At 39.4% G+C, this 26,509-nt stretch overlaps 1 protein-coding gene across 4 annotated transcripts; it reads right to left on the bottom strand.

The window, feature by feature from the left end:
• Positions 1 to 9: 9 nt before the first annotated feature.
• stim1a (stromal interaction molecule 1a) lies at positions 10 to 26,509 on the bottom strand. Of its 4 annotated transcripts, none has more exons than XM_026191578.1 (14): positions 26,293 to 26,509; positions 25,482 to 25,617; positions 22,459 to 22,589; positions 18,942 to 19,056; positions 16,250 to 16,361; positions 15,805 to 15,920; positions 12,668 to 12,845; positions 7,122 to 7,299; positions 6,206 to 6,373; positions 5,866 to 5,966; positions 5,497 to 5,726; positions 4,602 to 4,682; positions 3,619 to 4,039; positions 10 to 3,203 (listed from the first exon to the last, which is right to left on the bottom strand). In XM_026191578.1, the coding sequence occupies exons 2-14, from the start codon at positions 25,603 to 25,605 to the stop codon at positions 2,726 to 2,728; spliced, it is 2,433 nt and encodes an 810-aa protein (XP_026047363.1). In that variant the 5' UTR covers positions 25,606 to 25,617; positions 26,293 to 26,509; the 3' UTR covers positions 10 to 2,725. The 4 variants fall into 4 exon arrangements, with proteins under 4 accessions (XP_026047363.1, XP_026047365.1, XP_026047364.1 ...); XM_026191580.1 differs by having other exon boundaries at positions 3,976 to 4,039; positions 26,293 to 26,508; XM_026191579.1 differs by lacking the exon at positions 4,602 to 4,682 and having other exon boundaries at positions 26,293 to 26,508.

Here is a 26,509-nt window from a genome sequence, read left to right as displayed (position 1 = left end):
AAGCTCACCTTTCATTCAAAATAGTTTATTGCTTTCATGCAGGAGTGCCATCAAAGTTTAGACCACAACATTAGATGCAAAATGATTTTTTTCCCTGTACAAATATACTGTAGGTTTTCATAAATAGAAGCTCAAAATAAAGACAACGAGAAAAGTAGGGTGAAGGACTTAAGAGCTTAAGCTGATCCACTCTTTTAACCCAATATAGGTTTCGTTATGACAGTTGACATGCATCAACGTTACAGTGCATTATACCGGGAGCAGACAGACACACTCACACATTCAGATGGCATAATCAATTTACAGCTCTGTCGTGCAAAAAAGGTACAAATGACACTTTAAAAAAAGTACCAGTAGGAAATTGTTATTTTTTTTAAGCTCGTCTTATTTTTTAAAATAAAATATTTAAACGTGTCTTATAAATCCAAACCACCTGTTACATTATGAGGCTGGGGGAGACTTCTTGTGTCTTCTGCAGCACTTTTTGGTTGTTCGTTGGTCAGGAGCACCCTAAGTGTACTGGCGTCCCTACTACTTTAGTAATTACCTACAACTAGATGCATAGTTTTGTGCTCAAATGAAGCAATCAACATTAAAACTGGCACAAGGTATTTTTTTTTGTTGTACTTATCTGAGAATAATTATTTGTTACAAATGTAAACATACGGTACTGATACAGGATATACCCTCGGACATTCAGCATTTCATCTTTGAATATACATTACTGTATACATCATGCACTTTTGTCTTCTGTGCAAAAGGGGCTCAAGGTTTAGAACACACTACAAATACAAAGGCCTCTGACAGAAATCACAATTTGGCACTTTTACATGATTGACTTCCTGCCTCCATAAAACGTTAACCAGAAGTGGTTACAACTTTAAATTTTCAGTCTTGTACAGAGCAAAATACTTTCCTTAATTATAGCCCTTACCAACAACCAATCCTCACTGAAAAACTGCTGTGGATCTTTTAATGTCCACTAAAAAGACAAACAAAATAATAAAACTAAAAGACAGGACAGCATAGCCCAATCCACATTACGTGAAAATTGTGGGATCCTGGTTAACCTTCAAGGGGCTATTCTTACAAAACAAACCCAAAGGTGTACATTTTCTTATGATATACAGGTGTAGAAAGCAAGCATCTCTAGCATTTTCTTTTCACAATGTGTATCCTAACTTTAAAATTAAATACCTAAAGATACCATTGCATTTCATGGCTGCCACTTTTTTAGTCTTCAAACACCTGATAACCGTATGGTTCAGTGAGGGTGTGTGTAAACCCCCAGTTTAATCAGTAATAGTCCTTAAGATAAGCTGGATATTTCAGCAAAGAGAAGAGACATTCTTCACTCTCCCATTTTTCAAATGCACTAAAACTCAAAACCGCAAAAGGTCTGATGCTGGTCCTTTAGATACTTTGCAAGAATTTACCTCTAGGGTGCAATATAAATACATTTAGACCCAGCAGTTAATGCTGATACACTAGGACAGCTTATTAGGGCTGTTCTATGTGGAAAAAAGATAACTGATTAATATTCTGAGAAAAACATTAAAACCCTTAATAATTATCTTTTATTTTATCTTTTTAAAAATGTGGTTTCTATTGCTAAACAGAAAATGGCCAAGTTGAGGCGTGATGCAAGAATAACTGTTACACAAAAGCATCTCATGCAAATCAGTATATTTCTTCTGAATAACCCAATAAACAGCTATACTTAATGTGATATTATGGGCTCCCAGATAGTTGCTGACTGCATCTGAATAATGTCAGTAGGAATAATAGAGGCAAAGCACCATCTAGTGTGATGAGATTGCTTTACAAAAAGAGGAACATTTTTATTTTTCTATATTTGTGACTTCAATGTGAGACTATAGTTTTTGGGGTTTTTTGCATTCATTTTAAAAAGAAATTTTCCACCTAAGACATCATAAAAGTTAGGATTTTTTCTTTTTCAGAGTATCACCCCCTCCCTGATCCTTTTTTATTATTTTTTTATTATTATTATTCCCTAGAATGGCCCTAAGAAGGCATCGTAATATACTGAGTTCAAATAGCAACACGCAACATTTGTTTTTACAGCCAAAGGTAATATACAGGAGCATTCTAATACACCTCTTGTATTTGAAGATCCCCTGAATGTGTCATTTTCTCCGCAAACAAGACATCAACAAAAAGAAAACAGACAAAGTGTACCCATCATTAAAAAGAAAATAGTCAGGAGTGCGCATTCACTTTGGACTTGTAGGTGTTTTGATAGTAATAAAAGAAACAAGTGTTGTCTAAGCAGGTTAACAACAAGAACCAAGCAAACACTTAGAGCATTCGAGTATCTGTCAAACAAAAGTGAAGACATGCAAAATGTTATAGATTGTAGAACAAGAAGGAAAAAAAGGAAACAACAAGTGGGAGACATATTTCCCTTTGACACTGGCACAAGTTCCTGCAGAATAAATAATACTTTACATTCCAATATACAAACCTGCCCATTCCCCACATACTCAACATTGACCAAGTGTAAGCAGATAAAGCTGGGTAAAACAGTCCACAGTCTCTCAAAGTAGGTGTTGTAACCTACAAAAAGATTCAATGACAAAAAATCTTGCCATCATGTGACCATTAATGAACCCCCAAAACTAGAAACTAAAAAAAACATAACAAAAACAGGTTAGACAGAGGAATACAGTCAGACAGCTTTGGTAGCCCATAGTTCATTTAGCTTTTATTTCCTCTGTTTTTTGAAGATCTTGAAGGTATGTTTCTTACGGCTGGCAGCTGAATCTGTGTCTTCTCCTGTTGAACCACTATCTTCCTCTAGAGGGCTCTTCTTGGAGGACAGCTGTGGGATGCGGCTGTTGGCTTTAGCTCCCACCACTCCTACCTGCCCTCCTGTTGGTGATGGTGTGTCAGGTTCAGTGGAGTTTGGGCTGAGTGAGCGAGATGACTCAGACAGACTGTTGATCTCTCCCAGGCTGTACACCTTCTTCATGAGTATGGGGCTGTCGGGACCTCCCTCATGAACACGGGTCCCTCCATTGGGGGTGTGAGCATGCAGTGAGACGGCATCATCTGCTCGGTTGGACAGGCCGTGCATGAGAGAAGTGGGCTTGATTAGGTGGCCTTTGGAGCTGTAGGCAGACAGTCGATCACCAACTTGTGAAAGGGACAAAGAGGAGTCTGAGTCGGAGCGATTTAGATCCCTGCAGGAAGAAAAATTCACAAGTTAGAGAAGGAAAAATCAGATCCAAGGAATGTTTAAAAGCAGCTTTGCATGCTTGAGTTTATCTACACTATGCCTTGAAAGTCACGGACACGCAGGGCACAGGCTGGATAGTGCGGCTCCACACTTGTTAGTTGAGCAGGCAAAGAACAGGAGGAACACTGAGAGGTTGAAAGAGAGTAAATGCAAAGTCTCTGTAATGGCTTAAAAACAGCAAAGGATGAGAAATTTTATAAAAGAAAAAAAATTACAAAATAAAATGGAAACATAACAAAATGAATATACTAAGGGAAGTGTATCTACTCTACATGTGTTATCAAGGTAAAACCATGACAGGTGGTGTAAAAACACCCACGCACATGCAAAGTGTGTGGAGAATGGAGACAGATGGGTACCCGAAACTGTCGCTGCACGAGGAGTGCACTTTGGAGACATCTGAGAATGACAAATCAGGAATAGGATCCATGGGCTGGAAAGAAGCATGGTATGCATGGGAATGAGGGGTTGCACTGCCACCCACAAAGCTGGGTAAGCAGGAAGAAGATGAGGATAAGGATGATGACGACTGAGGAATTTGGCTGGAAGTAAAGATTATGGACGGGTGAGAAACGGCCGAGGAGAGGGGAGGCAGAGGGAGACAATCGAGCTGCCCAAACGAGTGGCTGCGTGAATGTCTGAAGGTAGCCCTAGGCCTCGAATGGTAGGGGGTTCCCTCGCCCTGCTGCCCTGCCAACAGGCAACTCTCTACCAACCTCTGGGAGCCCAGGGCCAGCTGGGGATCAATGTGGCGTTGGCGCAGAGACATCATACTGGGAGCTGTTGGCACAAAATAACAGCGGTAGTAACATTAACATAAAATAAATGGCTGATGGAAAAAGTGAGAACAATGAGAAAATTACTGAAAAGATGCTTTAGTCTTTGGAAACGTTACACATTATTAAATATAAAAATACACAAATTTTAGCCTCTTTACTCCACAATAGTGATGCATATCAGTAAAATCCCAACACTTGTTTAATCTTTCCATCTAATAAAGGCAAATTATAAGAATATAATAAGTTTAAATAGGAAAAAATTGTTTCTTTAAAAAAGAAAAACAAATACAAAACAATAGTGGAGTAGAAAAAAGGGGTTTGTCTGGAGGAGGGGCAACATTTAGGAGGAGGATTTCAATACCAAGCAAGCAACTAAGGTCAGGTCAGGGGTGTTTTTAAATGAAGGCAGCATGGAGAAGGTGTTTTTTTTTTTTTTTTTTTATTACAGCTGGGTCCATCTGGAGCATACTGCCAGTTAAAATGTATGAAAACTCTTTTTAGGCAAAAGTGGAGATGGGAAGGTCAGACTGAGGACTGAAGTGGGGCATGAATAAATGGCCAACCAGGATATTTCCACACGGGCTGACAGTCTGAACCAATGGACCACAGGTCACTAGCTCGCCGTTCCAACAGTCGATTGCCATCTGTAGTTGGACCAATGAGACAGCAGTGGGAGCCAAATACCAGAGAAGTGGTGGAGGGAGAGAGGGGAATGAGACAGGCAGTGTAATTAATGTTGATTAAACACTTGTTCACTTGTGCAGCAAATTGGAGCTCCAGTTACCTAAACCCATAACCTAACATATAAAGTCAAATATGGTTTGAAACTGACATATGTATAAAAATGTATGAATTCTACAAGAACTGTAAGGTGTGTAAGAATTTGAGTTGTGTTTTTTGGTGTTCCTATCTTGGTCCTAAATAGGAATATAATTCTGGCAGTGACTACATCTGAAGTATTTCCTTTTTTGGCATCCTTCGGAAAAAAAAACAAAAAAAAACTGATCCAACATATCTATAACACGTAACATGACACAAGCACTACAAATCGGTCAACACAAAAAATTGTTCTCTTTAAGAAGTATATTTTTCTTTGGGTTTCAGTTTCCAGAGGAAAATCATGGCAATCTTCAGTTTCAATAATTTACTGAATGAAATAAACAAATGTATCCAAAATAACAGTTAACAAAAAGGCAAGTGGTATCGTGTGTAAAACAACAAGACAATTATCTGAATTTACATAGTGTGAAGTGTAAAACACCATTCAATACTCATTTTCGACATGTCTAACCCCCACTACCGTCAGCACCATGGAGGCAACAATAATACATGTAGCATTAGGTCCAAATTGTCATGTGAGCTGATTTTTGGATTTCCCAAGCAGAGCCTTGGAGGAAGGTTTAGGGATTTTTTTGCTAATCCCCACTGAAAGGCTGAGCGTTTCGGAGGAACTCTTACATGGCAGAGTTCCGGGTACGATATCCTCGTCCATGTCGTCCATGTCGTCAGACATGATGAAGTGCTGAGGTGTAGCTCTGCCGCCCATGAAAGTGGGGTCGAGGTTGAGGGCCGAGGCCAGTGATGGGAGGCCTGGATTGTTGACGATGGTAAAACCCGTTAGAATCTCTATCTGCTGCCAGCGATGCAGCCTCTCTCGCAGAGCAGCGGTCACCTCGCCAAGGGCTTGTCTGCAAAAGATCAGAAGAAAGTATTTAAAAGAAAACTTTGCAAAGAGGAGAATGTATGAAATGTATGTATGAAATCATCTTTCCTCAGCTTTTATTTTTTAACAACATATCAACGCACAATTAAGAGTCTCTAACTTACTTGGCTGCTAATATTTTGTGGTCCACATCATCCAGGGAGGAGCTGTGAGCCACATGGAAAGTCCCAAAGAGAGTGTTCCTCTTTTTCTTTATCTTCTCTGCCTGCGAAAGCAAGTGACCAAGGACTTATCAAGGTAAGCAGGAGGAAGTGGAAAGTGGTGCCCAGGTTACAACAACTGACCAAATATTTAAGAACAGGAAAAGCTTCATGGGTAATGAATACAGAATTTGTGGAAGTTTACCATTTTTGGATATTAAATTATTAGCATAAAGCTCTATCTTTATGATATTCTATTTGTTTAACATACACAAGGAAATGTATATATATTTTTCATGCTAACCCCTTCTTTGGCCACCAGGAGTTGCCGTTCGGCATTTTGCTTCTTGATGTTGTAGTACTGCACTTCCACCTCATGGGTGAGCTGCAGCCATTTCTGTAGAGACTCTGGTGGCGACCAGCTACTCCGTGACTCCAACTCCTTCTCTGCCTTCTTCAATGCCATGCGCACCTGCAACAAGTTTCAACTATTAGCCATACTAGATGAGCACATAAGGAAAAATGGACCCACAATCTGCCAACAATTTTTAGCCTTTTCCATATCCACAAATAACCCAATCCCACACACTGAAAGCTCAGATGTAACCTCAAACCTGAATAAAGGTGTCTACGTAAATGGCCCCCCATTTTCAAACATGAATTTTGGACAATTTATGTAAAATCAAGTCCGAACATTTCCATAGTTGCCCCTTCTCAACTGCACACATCAGGAGAGTCTCGGCATCACGCAGGTTTGGCCACCATTTACCTGTTAATTACCTATATCCACGATTACCTGCACTATTCTTTAAATGGGTACAACTGGTACTACGCAGCAGGGGTTTCAAATCTAGTAAAGTTCAGGCTTGTATTTAATGAAAACAGCACATATATGGACTGTAGAAGCCCTGCTTAATCCCAAATTAGCAGGACAGTCAAATGTGACAAAAGCATCAGAATTAGTGCACTGTGATAATCCTCCAAGCACAAACAGTTTCACTTATGTACGTGGGCTGAACTGTGCTGCTTCTGCCAAATTCCAAAGGACAAAGACTTGAGTGGGTGTATTTACACTATAGCTAGTGTGAATCTGAAAGACCTAAACATACTGTGCCGATGCCACCTTGGAAGTCTTCTTCTCTATTTACTCAAATTCACTGCTTCTACTTTGTGGACTACAGATTGCGTTTAAATGTAACTGATCAGACTGCAACCATTACCTGTTCGAGCTCTTCTTCTGCATACTTTTGGCGACTCAGCTCATTCTCTGTGCCTTCACGCAGCTCTCTCAATCGTTGGGCCTCCTGCTTAGCAGCGTTTATCTCATCCCTCAGCTTCTGCTCGAGATTTACCTTCTCTACTTCAACTGTTCGATGCTCCTCCTGGGCAATCTGCAACCTAAGGAAAAAAGGACCAAAGGTCATGCTCAATTTTTAGTCAGTGGCTGCTTACTAAGCCCAAGCAACTGAAGCCGTGTTGGAGCTATTGTTATTTTCTATGAACTATGGAGATGTGCTTAGGTTTGAGCAACCCTGGTCAAAATTTCTGTTACAGATTGTTGGCTGTCTAGCAGTCACTGCTCTTTTGTTGTCTAATCAAAAATTTTGGATTATATTTAAATCAGTGGATTGAGAGGGCCAAGGCAAAACATTCAGGTCGATCCTCTTGAGGTAGTCCATGGTGCATTTTTTAGGGTATATTTAGGATCATTATCCGGTTGTATAATCCAGACTCTTGTCATCTTCAGCTTTTAGCAACAGACTGCTCCCAGAATAAACTGCCTTTATATTATTCAGCTATTTAGTACATTCCTCCCTCTATCAGTGAAAATGTTCCATGTACCACTGGCTGCAGCACAAGCCCAAAGCATGATCAATCAACTCTTGTACTAACAGTTGGAAAGTTCTTTTTGTGTAACTGTAGCACCCTTTCATCTCCAAACATACCTTTGCTCATCACAGCAAATAAGTTCTATTTTAATCTTATCCTCCAACCTCAGGATTAATTTCTAGACTGTATCAGGCTTGTTTAGAGGTTTATATGCATGGCTTTAATGCTGAATTTTGTGATAAGCAAGCAGGATTTTGAAGACTGCACAGTGGAAAAAATGCACCATCAGTCTGCCAAGGATTTTTTTAGTCAAAGAGAAATTTTGATTTACCTTTCCAGCTATCCTAGTAGCATCAGTTTTTTTCAGTGTTCCAGACCTTAACTTGACCACCACCGATCCTGCTAAATACCATTTCTTAATTAGGTTAAATGCTTTGGCGTCTTCAAAAAAGGCTTTTCCTGCCTTCTGGGCAGTGCTCAGTGCTGCACCGGCTTAAAGGAGCCCTTGAGTGCTAGTTGTTATGACAAGTATTAGAGAGGCAGAGGATTTATAAAGCTTTGACTTTTGGTAAAAGGTACCTGGAATCAAATTTTAAATCTTTTGTGTTTCTTGCTTTTTTTTACTCAACAATTGCAAAACACATTAAGGAGATAGTTTTCTCTCTGACATTATTTCTTTTAGAAAGTTTATCTTGTGCTGAAATCAACAGAAATGTTTACTAGGGGTGCCTAGATTGCATGCCATAGTAGGCATTGCATCAGCCATGCATCACCAGAAACAGCTAACATGTAGAAGAGCAAAGGACTGTGGTCAGCTGCTAGGCAGCTCACAATAATCTGACATCAGAGGAAGCAGAGCCAAGAAGAGAACAGCTGTCAGGATTTAAGTTTAGAACAGTACAGTGTGGCACCCAGTGCTCCTGTAGAGTTCTGAACATGCAAGTGGTGGATATAATTAGACTAGCCTTTAAAACAAAAACAAAAAAGGGAAAAAAAAAAAGCCTTTGAAAGCGGGCTTGTCACCAATAACACGATTGTTTTCACTGAGACACACACCATTCCGATATACTCTCATCTGTAACCATTCAGGTCCAACTAAACCCGTGATGTGGTTACATTTATGCAGGACTTTGTAATATTTTTCAATTGAAAAATGTCACTGGGCTTGATAGCCTGATGAATATGACAAGTCCCAGAACTACAGTACTACATATACTGTGATACAACAAAATAAATGCTGTTGTTTTCAAATTTCTGTTTTGTTGTTTTGTTAAACATGTGGCACAAGGGCAGAACGTACAAACACATTTCAGTCACCAGGGAGCAGCACTTTCCCCCACTGAGGCTGAACACAACAGCAGAAGTAGTACACAAGTGCAGAGAATTGAAACTTGATCCAGACCATGAGCTATGGAAAATGTTGCTGGTGGGCAGTCCTGCTAATGCTTTCGACCCTGACCTCTGCCATTCTCTAGCTAAAATTTGAAAGCACTGGCTGAGTAACAGTGTCCACAGAGTAGATGCCAAATTCTGTTCCTGAATGAAATGACCTGAATTACAGAGCTTAAAGAATGCAGACACAATGTCTCTGCAGACTTTGCAGGTAATGTTACTGAATACACACTGATATTATAAGACATACGTAGCCTTATATGCCCAACCTTTAAGTTTTTTTCACATGCAATACAAGCTGTCCCTGTCACCTGTCCTTTTTCAGGCCTTTCATCTGCACACCACACCCAAATTCAAATGTGGGTGAATTGCATCAGAGCTGACATGTTTAACAGTCATGCTTAAAACACTCGCCCACCAGTGAAGGGGGAGGCCAGGTCAAAGAGTGTTGTAAAAGTCACCCAGGAAATCCAGCTCTCGTCACAACCTCCTTACACTGTCTCCCAACAGTGAAGCCATGTTTGGACCAGGCTACTTGACAGCATCGCAGGATCTGCTTAAAGGTATGGAAAGAGAGCAGCTGGCTGCAGGGATCAGTAGGAAACACACAACTAAAGACAGAGCACAAACCTCTCAAGCTGCTGATTTTTGTGTGGCGGTCTTATTGAAACAAGCATGCCTGAAAAACCTGCTGCCTGTCTGATAGCCTATTATACCAGAACCTGCATATTCTTTGGCATTCATATTGCCTCAGAAATGCACACAATACCCATGCTTGCACAGTAATGCAGCCCTATAATCCTCATGACCTCATACTATTGGTTTTGAAATGACTTGACTCAACAAAAGTATTTGATCCCGTGGTCTAGCCTTTTCTGTCATAGCATTTATTATGCTAGAAAAAGTCGCATGCAGTATTGCCAAAAATAGAACGCCCTTTTTGCATGCAGTCACACTTTTGCACAAGCCCGCATGCTTTTCCTGCCACTCTAACCCACAATCCTCTGAGCCAACTACACATAAAGCAAGAGGGTCAAAGCTCAAAGCACACCGATTTGAGGCAGCTGCAGTTCCCACTGAAGCTCTCAACTTGCATTTCAGATATTTTTAATTAAATAGAATTTAAATGACCTCTATGGCCAAAATGAACTGAGTTGAAGTTTAAAATGCAGCTGAACAAAACACTGCTGAATTGTAACAGGGAAATTTTACTGCAGTGCTGAACAAACAAGCATAATTCAGGGATCTGAGCAGTTCCTGTAAAGCACTATACTACTATCTGCAGACAGACAAACTACTAATAAGTATTACGCACAACCATGGTGCAGACTGTTTACTTGCATGGGATACTAAATTATGTCTGCACTTGCTGGCCTTTAATATTTACTTAAGGTTTGCCACTGTGATCTGTAGAGGAGAATTAACTATGCGTACTTAGCTTAGCAAAAAAAGGAAAGTCAAAATCCACTTCAAAGATGCTAGTGGCAGGTGTTTTACAAACAGTCAAAGTATAAATCCACAGAGTCAACACAAAGACTAACTTGGCAGCGTCAGAAGGACAGAGTTTGACCTCACTGATTTGTCCCCATTTAAGCCATCAGTTGCACTGTTTGTTGGAATTCAGCAGGAAACTCCCACAAAACACTTTTCCCTCCACCTAGTGTACTGAAAGGAAAAGGAACTAACAAAGAACATGTCTGTTACAAAAATATGCTGATGCAGGAGATAAAGGTGCAACTGTAAAAAAATCAAGAATCCATGACAGACACAAACATTAGTTTCAGTTCAGTCAGTAAGCACTGACAAAGCATAAAATGAATATTTCAAAAGCCTGTCTCTTGAACAGCCCATTTATCCCCCATTTAACATACAAACATTAACGTATGTGGGTAATAAGGGCAGTCAAAGAAAAATTTGCAACAAGAGTTCACCTCTCCCTTTGTTCTCAAGAATAAAGACAAGAATGTTACGCAGTTATGTGGCTCTTTCCAGTGGCCTGAGCTTATTCCTTTTTTAAATTTACCTGAAGATGACCTCTCCCCCAGTGGATAAACTGTGTTAGAGATGCAAAACCATAAAATGGGAATCTCTTTGCACCTTCAAGCTCAAAAACCTTTGGTTCATGTATCACGTCAAAACTGAGTTCAAGTCTCCTTGAAAGGCAAAATAGGATATGCACTTCAAAGCACATTCTGAGCATTCCTTCAGGTATTAGCAGGACTAAAATAGTTAGATTAGCCTTTCTTTTATTCACCAATTCATGTAGCTTTACTTTAAAACACTGAAATTTCATCTCATTTCAAATCTTAAATCACAAGACAGGCTGGAATGATCCGATGGCCAAAAAACTCCTCAGAGTATGAAATATTTTGCATTATAAGATATAAGAAAGGGCAAAGTATAAAACGTGCGATTCAAAAGTTGTTTTTTAAAGAGTTCTAAAATTCTAAAAGGTTTAGCCCTGAGGTTTGGCCACCATTTTACAAATTCCCAAGATTTTTCTCTTCTAAAAGAAAAGTGTGATTTTGATCACTGGTACTTACAATGTGTACTTTTAAACAATTTGTCAGAGTATAGTCAGAAGTGATGGCTGGAGACTAAATTAAGAATTACCTTTACGACTACGCAGATATGGAGGCTATAAAACTGCAGCCAATGCTACCAGTAATAAGCAGTGTTTTAGTTTGTTAAATAAAGAAGTAAGCATGCCTTGATCACATGCATCTGCAGCCAGTTAATGTGTGACTTGCTGTGACATGCTCGTGTATGAAGCCAGAAAAATAAATAAAACAGCAGAAAAAAAAACCCTCATGCAATCAGACAGCTTCACGAATGCATGAAGCAAACCTTCCACCATTGATCCAAAGACTTTGGCTTCACTAAATTAGTCACCTGCTTGAACATAAAAACGCTCCGTGGAATGGGTCCATAGAGGCCTGATGATAACTAAGTATAAACACATAAGTGCCCGGTGCTAGAGCAGGTCTGCCAGTCTTTTATAACATAACACAAGTTCCTATTTGAGAACAATGAATGCCATTAATCAAACCTTTCCCAGGATTGTGTGCAAACCTGGAAAAACTATATACAAATCCAAACAATCAAACCAGAAAAACATTGAAAGTTGACAGCAAAAGAACTAGGGAGTAACCCTGCAAACATGCTACAACGAGTCAGGCCGTTGCTTTGATTGTCATTCAAGGTTGGATATCAGCAGAATGTTCAAGTGGAAACTAAAAATCTTCTGTTCACTTGTGACCTCCACCATTTAGAATCAGTAAATGTTGGAGGTTTACAGCTCAATAAGCTAATAAGCTACTAATGTCAGAAATAACCGTTTACAGCTGATTATTATAGCACACAGTTTAATGTATGAGAGTTATCCTCAGACAAGTGGATGATGAGTTTAAATGTATTAAAAGCTCAAAAGTTCTCATGTGAAGACAAAAATAACAGTTTCATATTAAATCTAAAATGAACGCCATGTGCAGAAAATACAATTAAATGCAATAGAGCTTGTGTTGGTGTTGGGAAAAACCCTCACTTCTTTTGTAGGTCATGCAGACTCTGCTCAGCTCTCTGCAGGCCCTCTAGGTCCTTCATCATCTTCTTCATATGGTCCTTAGAGTAGCGGTTCTGGATGTAGGCAAACCAGCATCCACCCATGCCTATGACTATTGACACGACCAGCATGAAGTCCTTCAAGTGGTTATGTCTATTCACTGAATGAAATAAAAAGACATGAGGTTACATTTTAGTAAGACAAGAAACTAAGTCATTAAGCAGGCCTATAGATGAGGAGATGCATTTTGGTCAGCAACATGTATTATAGGATAAAGCTGTTTAACAACACAGAAATTTTACAAGAATGTGGTGTGAAACTTGAATCTCATAGTCATATTGCAACTGCTGTGGAGTGACACAAATAGAAGGCTCACCAGCACAATTTCAGGTTGCGGTGAGAGGGACCCAGTGCAAAAGACCACGATAAAGACAGCTTAACACGACCTATTTTAATCTGGGGAAGATGTGAAGCTAAAGCTCAAACTTTAGCTGCAACTATAAGTATTCATTGACGTTATCACTGTGAGGGTTTTATAGATTTTCAGAGTCACAATAGCTTGGAATCAAGTATCCTACTTGTAAGAACACATCCCATATTCAGATCCCTTTACAACCACTAACAGAATAACTTAAAGTTAAACCCAAGCTGGGAACTAACAACAGATATTTGTCATTTGATGTGTCGAAGAAATAACATGTATGTAGCAGCTAGCGTAGTTTCTCAAAGTTTTGCAAGTTACACAAGTTTTTCTTGCAAAACCTGAGTAGGAGTATACAGGAAAGAACAGTATACTTCCTGGAGTGAGACAAAGGGAAGTAAAATGAATATATCAGTAGATCGTGCCAGCTCGACAGACAGAACTTCTACAACACAAGCTGTAAATCTCAAGTACCTGTACAGCTCAAGTCTTATCAGTTCCACTGAATAAGTAAGAATAACAGGAATGCACTTTGCATACAATATATCCATATCTTTTTAGTCTGACCTGCATGTAGCCTTGGAGGGCAGAAACACAGTTTTTAAAATGAAGGCCAACACTGGACAATCCAGAAGTACAAGCCTGTAAGTTTTTTACCTATTCCAGGCCAAATATTTAGACCACCTGTCAGAATAAGATGAATAAACAGCAAGTTGTGGGCACTTGAGAACCATGCATAGTAACCACAGAATTTTAATCACTCTCTGCCCCTGCCATACATAGATAATGTACAGAATAACTCCTTTTACATTGATGTAAGAATAAAAGCACACAGATAGGTTTTTCACCTCGTTTTGATCAAAATGGGTCAATAACGTCTAGCTGACAGGCAACAGAAGAAAAACCTTATTTTGGTGGTCGCTCCTCCAATAATGTGACCTTGAGTAACAGATCTTTACCTCTTAAATGACCTGGAACACAATAACCCAAAATGAGTCATGCTTACTGAAATGCATGTCTAGTGCATCATAGTTCTTCACTGAGCACAGACGCCAAAATGAAAAACAGGGCATTATCTCTGAGAATGCAATTTCCTGATGCCACTCCTCTGCTGGGCTATTTATTGTAGGCAATTTCCTTTTACATACAGTGAACAAAACATTCAATTTCTTTCAGGAATACCACCAAGAGCGCATCAAGTGACAGGTAATTAGCCGCAGAACTGGAAATAACAGGACCCAAACGAGCTTGGGTTAATTATTACACAACTGTTGGCCAGATTAGGTGCAACCTTTTGTGCAGTGTGTCTTAAAATGCTGCTACGCTTCACAGTTGGTCAGTCTGGCTGTTAGTGGGACCCCCTGGTTTTGAGAGCTTGTCAAAGCCAGACAGCCCTTGCTAATGTCTTCCTGCGGGTGACTCTTACAAAACACATTCACAATGACACATGCCAGACACACACCACTACACACTCTTCCCCTTTCCTGTTTTTTTTTTTTTTGTGTGTGTGTGTGTGTGTGTGTGTGTGTGTGTGTGTGTGTGTGTGTGTGTGTGTGTGTGTGTGTGTGTGTGTGTGTATCTGTGTGCTTAAAGCAAATACCTGGTTCCACTGACTGTTTATTAGATTTTCTTTTTTTCTTTTTGACGTCTCATAAACTCTTCTAAATACACACCTTTACTCTACTTTGAAATTCCTGGGAAATAATTCTCCAGTATCAAAACAATTTTTTAAAAAAAACATCTAAACTGCTGACAGGACATATGATATCGAAGACAACCTATCCATTGTGATGTTACAAATCCCTAAGGAGCTAAAAAAAACTGAGAAACCCCTAAAGGATTACAATCTACAAGTGCAGAATTGGAGCAGAGATAGTGGAGAAGAAGAGGATGAGTGGAGTGTTTATTTGTCTCTGTACGCAGAGTGATGTGTCTGGAATACAGAGTAGTGTGGTCTAACAGTCTAAATCTTCCTGAGTCCCTGAAATTGATACAGGTGGTACAGGATTTCCTAAGCTTAAATGATAGCACTGGGTTGAATGAGCATACACCTTTCACAATTGTGGGTTATGTTGTTTATACTCGTACACTGTTGTGTCTGCGTTTTACTAACATGAGTCATGAGTGAAAGCCAATTAATCTTTAACAATAGTTAAATTAACTGGAATTCAGAATGGGGAGAAGACTGTAGGACTTACAGAGTCTATACACAGATTGTTACACCTGTCAGAAGAAACAAACACAAGCTAAACTGGCAAATTATGAGTTACTGCTTCAGTCTAATGAGGAAGCTAGCCACAATTACAGTCTATTACATTATGTTTCACAGAGGTATAATCCTTCCACTAATCAATACGCCACATTTCATTACCAAAGAGTTATTGAGATCTGCTTTGCTGTGATGTGTAGCGTTTCTGGAAAGGTGCTATGGCATAGCTACAGTTAAGATTTAGTGCAGTACTATAAATCAAGCATTGCATAGACCTGGTGACTCTGGCCACAACACTTCACAGGGACAAAGAGCGAATGAAAATGAGAGCAGTAGACCAAATTGGGCAGGATGTTGGTCATGTTGGTAATGAAACTTATTTTCCACAGTAAAACATTTGAACGCAAGAGATTCATATAGTAGACTGTCTGCTGGGGAAGCCGTGTTTCTAAAAGTCAGACACGACTTGCAAAAAATAAAGTTACATACTCAGTGGTGCTCCAAAGAGTACGGTGTCCAACGACTTGAGCTGCAACTTTTGCACATGGCTTCGATCCAAAATCTTCAGAATAGAGAGTGTCAGAGTGGTGTTCTTTACAGCAAGCCTGAAAGAGACCAGACGTGCATTCATTTCGCAGGAAGAAAGCGGGGGACACACACACACAGACACATACACAACAAAGATTGTAATGCGATCGCTTGACAAGTCCTTAATTCATCAAAGGTAAACTAAAGTAACCCATATCAAAATAAAATAGGTTAACAAAGACAGCCAATTTAATGACTTTAAAAAGTTGTATTAAGTACATAAAAATATCTCCACAGTAATAAGTAAACCAAGACACTTTATCACACACAGTGATGTGTAGGGTTCATAGATCGGTTCAGTTTGAAAAAAGAAAGAAAGGAAAATAAAGTCATGATGATGTCACACCTTGGCATGGCACTTCCATTGAAATTCATCTTGCGAAATGCATCCACATACTGTGGCAGCTCCACATAGCTGATGAGCCATTCCACCACCTTGTCCACTGTCCAATTATACACTGTTGGCAAAAAGAAGAAACAAAATATCCACTATAATTACAATTCTCAGTCTTTATTTTGCACCACATTAGTTGTTCCCAAAGCGACAATTATTCTTTCTGTAGCCCAAAATATAAACACTATGAAAAAAATCCAATCAAACTACAGATAATGGATCAATTATTTACAATGAAAAGTATTTCCTTCAACTCTTATAACAACCTACAAACAATAAAAAAAATGTGACAAATACATTCTGCTGGTAAGACGAGTGTATTAGTAATAAGAGAGTGTAGCTGATTTATCGGTTGATCTTTGCTTCCACCCTCACCTATGAATATGAGTACTGGGTAGTGACCAAAAGAGTTAAACTGCGATGGAAATGAGCTTCCACCAGTGATTGGCCGACGCAACCTTAAAGAGAAAGTGAGGAGCTCGGCCATTCAGGAGGGGCTCGGAGTCAAACTTACTTCCCCACAGTAAGTCAGGAATCTATGGGCAGCTGACCAGCATGCCTTTCCAGACACCTACTAGGTGAGGTGTTCCATGCATGTGCTACTAGAAGGCGGCCCCGGGGCAGACCCAGGACACAAGAGAGATTAGATTTATGGTTTGGCTTGGGAATGCCTTGGTGTCCCTCTGGAAGAGGTGGAGGAGAAGAAAGTCTGGGCATCTTGGCACAGACTGCTGCCCCAGGATTAAGACCCAGATACATGACAGAAAATGGATGGATGGACATTCTGCTAACAAATATCATGATTGATATTTAAGACAACATCAGAACTTGAATCAGTCTTCACAGATAATAATCAATTGTAACTCAACAGGATTTCCTTTCTAAAACTTCCTGCTTCTAAATTAAAATACCCCATAAAAGCATGTCTGGCATTATAGCAGTGTTTGTCACTAGTGTTAGCTGTGAATACATATAAGACAAAGGATTTCTATAATCACAAATGTTCCAGATATAAAGACCAAATTACATGCCAGCTTGTCCTCCAGCCTCATTCGTTCTGTTTTTTTATTCATTTTATAATAGTAGAATTCATATTTATTCACGTTTCATAGAGAGAACTCAATAAATAGCTGCAGTATATTTTACTGTCTTGCTATTTTCTAACACAACTGTTTTAAAAGAGAAACTTTGACTGTAATCTTTCACTGTGTTTGAGGATGTTCAAGGAATCCTCCTTGTCAGTTAGATTGTTTTATTTCCTAAATGGATGATTCAGCTCATTCTCAGCCCTCTTCTCATGTGGTGTTCCCCACAGGCCTTCCATTGGGCCATCCACAAATACAGTGCTAGCTTCCACTGTTATGCAGATGATACACAACTTCTAAAGATTCAAGGAATCATGTGGACAGCTGTAGCTTTCCAGCGACAAATTTAAGAGTCATGTAGCACAACAGTTAGTCAAAGCAATCCAGAAAGGGAATTACACTTCCTTTCTCACGCCAGCAGTTGGTTAGATGACCTCGACTAGATAGAAAATGTTTCACTTGCTTAAAAACAGACTGAAGGCAAAAAATATATAATTCTGAAACCAGAAATAATTAAAGCATGTTTGAATATAGGGCAGCAGAGATTCAAGAGGGAAGAAACCAAGTGTTTCCTGATGTCTGATTCATAGACCTCAGGCAGTCACAACATCTGAAACTAAGTATTAACTATTACTGTAGCAAAGGCTGGAGTAATTTAACCAATGTTCTCCTTTCTAGCTACACTGTAAAAACCTATCTGAGAAACAGCTGTAACCTCATAAACATCAATTCATTTCAAATCTAACACTTGCAGCCGAGAAAAAATGCATCACTATTGCAACTGCATAATACAGGTTGACACAAAATGCATTGTTTGACTGTGTGCATACACATCCTGAATGATCTACGAGATCCCCGCAGCATAACATGCTGACAGGAATAATTGGGGAAGGCAAATCTGATCCCCAGCACCTGGCACAGAGTCAAAACTGTGAGTTGACTAAGTTAATACATTGCTCCCTTGTACAATAACCCTGTTTCCTTGCTCAGAACCTCTAAAACGTTGTCAAGAAACTGCAATGCAGTGTAAGTCAGTACTGTGAACAAAACTGTGGTAAAAGCAGTCAGAGGAAAGGATGCTAAAAGGTGAGTGCCAGATACAGCACATGAAAGTGCTCTGAGTGAGTATAATAGAATACATTAGTATGGTTAGACATAGTCAGAAAGAAGTGTGACTGAATTTTGTGCTGACAGCTTCAACGATCTTAACTCTGGGCCACTCTGGCAGAACAGTGCACTTTGCTGGGCATGCAATCTTATCAACTACTTTGTGCCTTTGTTAATTGAGTGAAAGGGTCAAGCATGGATAAGCTGTAACACACACTTTCAGTCAGAGGGAAGCACATAAACCTTTATTTACAGGCATATAAAAGCTCTGCCATTCTCTGACTGGTAATCAAAGTCACTAAGACTGCTTCATTAAAAATGAAAATCACTGCTACAATATCAAACATTAAGTAGTGTTTGGAGGTATCAAGTATGCAGAAAAAGGTTTACAACATACAACTCTACATAGAAATGGATGTGAAAGAAAGGCCCTTTTTGCAACAAAACTGTACCTTCAGAGCCCTTCCATGAATTCCACAAGTCCTCCACACTGATGAACTGGTCATCCCCATGGAAGCTGTTATGTTTGGCCTTAGGGTCATGGTAGTTTAAATCTTCTCTCAGGAACTGCAGTATGACAAAGACATTTGTAATGGCTACAAACAAAAACCTTTTACAAGACTTGCATGACAAAATAGCTACACTGTTAAAACATTTGTTTTACAACTGCAATTTCACCACTGAAACTGACAGTGCATTCAAAACTTTGGCTAGCGTATTCTGACCAAACTTTGAGCACATCTTTAAGTCCTTAAAGTTGGCTTTGAAAGATGATACCTTTGTATATCAAACTTAGTTGCTTAATTGAAGTGGTGTGAACTTTGTAAGACAAAAATCAGACCCATTGTAATCGATGCCATGTTCTCCAAACTATCTAAACAAATGTTGCTGCTAAAAGGGGCGAGTGACATCAAGAGTGAAAGGAAAGGGAGTGTCACCGTATATTACCTTGTTGATGTTGCTCCTACAATACAATATTGCTGTAGGGCAATCACTACAACTAAGGTATCGCCATGTTGTCATATGATAGCTTTGGAACTTGGAAAAAAAATGCAAATGCATGGTTCACACCGAGAGTGAAAACGTTAAGTCACAAACCCCATATGAAGATGAGGCTGTGGGGAAAAAACGGTGAGCTCTCAGTTAGGGTTTGTTTACATTTAGGCAGTAAAAGTACTTGGCTATGTTTAGAACGATATCATGAGTTGTGTACAAAACATTAGCCATATAGTTAAAAAAAAAAAAGCCTTTCAGACAGAACGCCATGAGGGCAAACTTCTCATGTTGCAAAGCTGTGACACCACAAAACATGATCACTTCTAATGAAACCATTACTACAAAGAGGTGCATTGCTTTGTGACAATGCGGAAAGACCACATTTGTAAATGGTGTTTAGGGTTTCTATTGATTGTGAGCACTGTGACCCATTTCACTGCTGTAATAGTTAATCCATCGTTTTAGTGCAATTAAATGCAACTCCTGTGGGATATATCCATTGCCTTCACTCGCTTAACATGAAATAAAACCTAATAAATACCTCACCAGGGATTTTCCCCTCATTATTTAATTGTGCAACACAGAATGCCATTCTCACTTTTGTTCAAAACTATTATACATTTAATCATAAAAACAGCTTTTTTTGTATTCCTTTTAGAATAAGACAGTGTCATGCTCACTAAACTGTACCAAAGACTGATCGTAATGTAAATTCCACTTGCACTCTCACTGAAATGGTAATTGTCCCTCACTTGCTTTTGGAACCACATTGCTGATTGCCCACTGTATTGTAGGCTAACCCACTCACCAGGTTTTTAAAAATGAACCCTACATAACATCTAGCACTCCCACAAAAGCAGAGTCATGGGTGAAAGACAGTAATAAGTCATGATGCCTTTCTTTCTTGATAGATTTGTGTGGGAAGATTTCACTACAGTGCAGCAAGATGTCTCTGCTGCAGGTGAAATACAGCACTCCCGAACATATTCAATGGAAAATTAGCAGGACCTGTATAATGTGACAGAGTCACCAAGGTTACTGTTAAGAGACCAGATGTACACTTTCATCTTGCTCGTAAAGAAAGCAACTCCCCACCTTATTTAATCACTGTATGATTAACAAGAAAAAGAGGGTTGTCTTGAAGTACTCTTCATCATCATTTTGAGCTTTCCATTTCTTGGCTAAAAGCCACTACACATACGATTGCTCACTGTGCTTCTCTTCATTATTTGCTTTAGGGGGGTTGCATGCCAAGTGCCCCTCTTAAAAGCAGTGATCGTGCCACCTGCTTTGATCTGGCCTCAGCTGCATAACACAGACTGAGCCCGAACCATACCTGAATCAAGTCACCAGAGGCGGCTTTCTCGAGGCCAAAACTTGTAGTTTACACTAAAGCTTACAGTGCAACATTGCACTACTGTACATATGCATATGTATTTTTTTTCTGTTTTGCTTATAATTTATGCTATTGAAGAGAACTACTGTACTGTGCAGTATTACTCTACCATAAGCACAAAGCAGATTGTGGCTTCACAAATCCCCTTTGTGCTACATTTTTTTAAAGAAACTGCAGCATAATTGTCTACAAATCACATGCAAGTTACAACAGGATTTAGTGCAAGAAATACTCTCCCACACCACACCCATCTTCATACTAGGCCTTCATTTGCATGTGTTGTTTTAGGACTGTCTTTTCCATGGTTGTGATTCTACTGTAATGACAAAAGCTGTCAAGAGTATTCAAAAATACCTTTGATTCAACTCTGACAGGCAAGGGTAGAAAGAATGCCAGCTATGCTTTCTAAGCCAGTAAATACACCAGGTTAATTATTTGACAAGGGAAAAAGGTATATCAGCAAGAGCACTGGCGTGCAACAGGATGAACCTACCAGTTAGACAGTCATTATCTGGCCACCTTTGGAGCAAAATCTACAAAATTTTAGATGACAGAGGGTTTAAAGTAACAGCATAGCCACTATATTAGGTACACTCATTCAACTAGGGCTGGGCCATATCATACCGTTCATGGTAATGCCGGTACAATGTTAGGCAACGATAAGAAAATAAAATATTGCGATAGAATATGGGTAAAACGTGCATGCGCAATGCTTTTGTTTTCATACGCACATGGCCGAAAAAGCACGGCGGCAACGGAGAATGAGAAAGGGGAAAGCGGATCGTTGAGTGAAACGGATGAACCAGAATTGGTTTGTAAAAATGCTGCAACTTCAGTGGTGTTTATGCAGAGCTACTGGTCCCATAGGCTCACCAAAATTGGACAGAAAAACCATGATAAGAAAACCTATGCCTGTTCTGATAAGTCGCAATTCCTACTGTGATTTAGATATTTGACTTTGTCAGAGACGATATGAAAGGATGGATCCATCCTACCTTGTATCAGTGGTTCAGGCTGCTGTTGGTGGTGTAATTGTGTGGGTGATCGTTTCTTGGCACAGTTTGTGGCCTTTAGTACCAACTGAGTGTAATTTATATGTCACAGCCTACCTAAGTATTGTTAATAGTACCTTTATAACCACAGTTTGCCCACATTCCAATGTGCAATGTCTGAAAGCTCAAATCCTCTCAAACTAGCATTTTGAGAATGACAATGAGTATATAAGGCTCCGAGCACTGTCAGCTTCAGCTCTAGTGAAGTGTGTCCAAGCCTTAGAACACTCCCTCACTAAGAGCAGGATCTCAGCTGGTTGTATCCCTGCCCCTCACTCACAGACTTCAGGAGAAAGAGCTCTCTTTTGAATTGTGAAGAGGGAAAGAAAGAAAAACCCCACCAAAGAAGGATGTCTTATTCTTAGAGCAAGTTAGAAACTGTGTCAGTGAGATAAAACACAAAAGATAACCCTTTGTATCAATATCACTTCACTTCTCCAACACAGAGGGCAGAATTGATATTGTTAGAGTATAGCAACACTTCAGTCTTGTTTAACCTTGAGGGCTTTTCAGGTTGTTACTTACGCCATCTGTCTCTACGACATCTACATTGCCGTTTGCATCATCATCCATCTGCTTATGGATATTACGGATAGCTTCAAAGGTGAGAAAGGCATTTTCATCCTTGCATAGTGGCTCATCAATGCGACAAAAATCTGGTGAAGAAACAGAAGTCATATCCACAAGTTGTTAAGTGACAAAGGTCCACGAATTCGTCGACTAATATTTAGTTTTTTCCTTATTCTACAATTACTAATTTACTTTTTACAATAACCAAAAATACCAAACAAACAAAAACAGACAAAAAAAGCACAACTGGATAAAGAGTAGATGTAACTATGCACAGATAAACAAAAAACATTTATATAACATTAGAGGTTTTTGTAAAAAATAATGTCTAAGATGTTCTTTTTTGCGCTTAGCACTTCATTTGTAACACTGCAACACTGTGATGCAATAAAGGCTAATAGCTTTTAATCTTGTGTGCACTTTCCTGCAGAAAAGACAGAAAACCTTCTCAATGTCCCCTGCTGAATTGGCTTCCCCACAGCACTCTCTTTAGCAAAGATAACTGAACTGCAACATTCCTTGGCTGCATAGGAAGGCTTGTTTATATAAGGCCTTTCACTTACTGCGGGCTGTTACAAAGGCAGGTACTTTTGACTGTATCTGCTACACCTATGTGTAGACCAAAAACAGACCATTCACTGAACTGAATCGATGAGTGTAGAGGCATCATAATTTTAGATGTCATTGTCACTATTCTGTTTAATGTCAAGAAACTCAGGTTTGCTATTCTACAGGCTTTAGTATTGTATAAAAATATCCGTATGTAGGACTCTAATTATACAGAAATCAAAATGGACATCTCTTATGATGTCCCTGCGTGCCCACTGTTTTCCTGTGTCACTTTGCTTCCTGAGGGATTACTGATCCTCTGCTAGATATGAGATGATGACACCACTCCCATTAAGAGGAAAACATTTTTGCATGTGTGCAGCAATGGCAGATTTAAGAGTGTGTGTGCATTCCTTGATTGAATGCAGCACAGTTCAGGTAAACTTACAAGAACAGTACTCATGAAAGCTTCATATTCTATTGATTTCAAATCTATCTTCTAAATCTATCTTGTATGAACTATATGCAGCTCTGATCTCAGGTATATCTCAGACACTATTTTAACCAATGAAGGGAATGACTAATATTACAAAACAACAAGTTTAGAAAACATAAGTAAGATTAAGAAGCGTATATTAAAGCAGTAAGCTTTGCTACACAATTGACTAAATTTTAACCACAAAAGGAAACGATGAAGAAAAGAGTTAAAAGGGAAGCACGCCTTGCCTGCATGCCAACAAGAAATAGTGGTCAAGACTTCCTTTCTGGGTCTGAACTTGGATTTTTTACAGCAACAACATACTCCTGGAGAAACATTTTTATGGAACTTTTTAATCACACTACAGATTACTGACAAAAACCTTGATTCTAGGTTGAAAACTGAGCAGTGTTGACTATCAGGCAAGGATTCTTCTTTTTGTTGTACCATCTTTCCCATAACATGGTGTAGCAGTATGCAAACATAACCTCACTTCCCCTTTCATAAATGAGCTCATGCAGCTTCATCATTAATCAATGACACCCACATTGTTTTTTTTGTTTTTTTTCTCAACTATAACAGACTGCAGGCATTTGGCTTGCATTGTGCCGGAGGTTACAGTGTAATGCCCCCTCCTACTGATCAACACATCATACCAATCCATGTTTTGTTAATTCCCAGAACTGGATGTTTTGACATGCAGGCTTAGCAATTAAGGACAGAGAACAGAGAGTAAAAATGTCACAGATTAATACCTGAAATAATTTCTGTCCATGATATTGTGTCTGTAAGCCTATAAAACTTTTTTAACTTGCAAAATGTACCTTATGGTCTACATGACAACACAAAAGATAGAAATAGGAAGGATAGTGTGGGTGAACTTCCGTGTAGTTATAAGTTCATTTGTGAGCATGCACGCTTTCAACTTTTAGCAAACTTGCAAAGCCACATACCACAAAGTGATTACTCACTTTCAACGTTAACACACTTTGCGTTAAACAAAAAAAAAACAAAAAAAAAACAAAAAACAGTTATTCTAGTAAAAAGTCTACCACCTGTAACACTCTCAAACGCCAAACTTGGCCTTCTCTCTCTTTCTCATTTGGCTTGCAAACCTCCAGAGACACAAGATAAGATATTTGCATATATATATATATTTTTTTTTTTTTAAAAAGAGCTCAGGTTACTCACGTCAATCTGTGAGCTTCCATTTAGATGAAGAATACACCCATAGCTTTTCCACCCCATAAATCCTTCTTCCACGGTCTCCCATGATAATTTAGAATACCAGTCAAGCTTTAAAAATCACTGTCACATCAAGAATAAATTATATGGCACACTGAAATTTTTAGGAGAAAAATACATTTGAAGTGCATCATCTCTACTGATGCGTGTAGACGATTTGGGCAGTTTCCCATTTCACTGCACTGTTCAATAATAAAAATGCAGAAATGATTAATTCAGTGGTACTGGTTTGCTATTCAAAAAAGTATAGAAACGATTTACAAGGTAAAAAAATAAAAATCCATTGTAATCCAATAAAAAAAAATCATTAAACTAGCGGACTTCTAAATAACAAGGTTATAATTGGCTGGTGCGCCTTTGTCTTTTGTGCTACAAGTAGTTGGAAAATAATTATTCTAATCTATTATTTACTGGAAATAAAATGCCTACATTCACCCAATAGTCATTCTTTCCACTAATGTTTTTTTTTTTTGATGAACTGCTTATTGTTTGACTCAGTGGCTAGATCGAAGTAGGAGGACAGGGCTTAATGGCAAATGCCAGCCAGACTATTCTCAGCATGGCTACATTTAGTGCCTGCACACAATCGCAATGTTGTGACACAGACTGTTGTCCTCAAACAGGCGGTATAGTGTGTGTCAAGAGGGATACAATTACATCTTTCACGGTTTGCTATAACAAATTATTGCCATGATTGATTACTCACCTCGCATTCCATTTTCAGCAAGCTGACTGTCCACCGGTGTAGGTGAACTTGGCTTTTCAGTCCAACTTTCTCCAACGAGACACAAACACAATATCCACAAGCTCAAGGATCTGTGGAGCTCCATGACTTGTGTACGCTGGAAATAAGATAAGAGTCCATCAAACACTCTGACAACTCTTGCATAACACATTCGGAGTGTAGTGGTGGTATATTACAACATATGACCGCTTTCCCAGGGACAGGGAACTATGTTAAGCAGCTTATAGCACACCAAGAAATGCTGTTACATAAAGCTCACTTGTCATGTGTGACTCTTCTTCCTGAATGAGCCATCGAACAGTCATTAGCTTACTAATACCTGGTTGTAGCTAAGGTAACCTTTAAGCCATTACTATGCTGGTTTAGTTGGTATGTGGCCTTTTTATCCCTATAATTCCCCAAAATATCACTTCAGGAAGAGAAGTAAAAAGATTATGAGAAAGTGACAGAAGTCTGGTCCGTCTCGTAGTTTGATGTCTAAAAAGGGCTTGGCGTGCTAGCTAGCTAGCTCGACATCTCCGTTAACTCGACAATTGGGTGTAATAGCCTCCAATGGAAAAATAACAGTCTAACCCGCCTCATATAGACGCTTCTATAGTTTTCAGATGGAGGTGTTTATTTCACTGTCGACTTGCTGCATTTTCTACAGGCGCACATTAGCGACTGCTGACGTTTAGCTAACCACAAGAGAGAGCGCTACCGACGAGGGATTGTAGTTTTTAATCTACGCTGGATGCTACTACAGGCACACCACAACACAGGATAAAGTTACCTGTCATGTATTGGAGCAAGCAGGTCTGTCTTTTCAGCTCTCTGTTAACATCGCAAGAGACGACTGGTCCCGCGTAGCTTAAGCACGGCGAACTCCACCTCCTGTGAGAGGTCTCGCTCTTCCACCGACCGAGAGACCGAACCGAAAAAGCCGCAGAATGTGGACAGACGTGAACTGTCTTCCTCTACAGTGCAAAGGCACTAGTACTCCCTCCTCC

This window comes from Astatotilapia calliptera, chromosome 14, assembly GCF_900246225.1.
Source record: "Astatotilapia calliptera chromosome 14, fAstCal1.2, whole genome shotgun sequence".
In the NCBI taxonomy this organism is placed as follows: domain Eukaryota; kingdom Metazoa; phylum Chordata; class Actinopteri; order Cichliformes; family Cichlidae; genus Astatotilapia; species Astatotilapia calliptera.
This window is presented reverse-complemented; position numbering and strand designations above follow the sequence as displayed.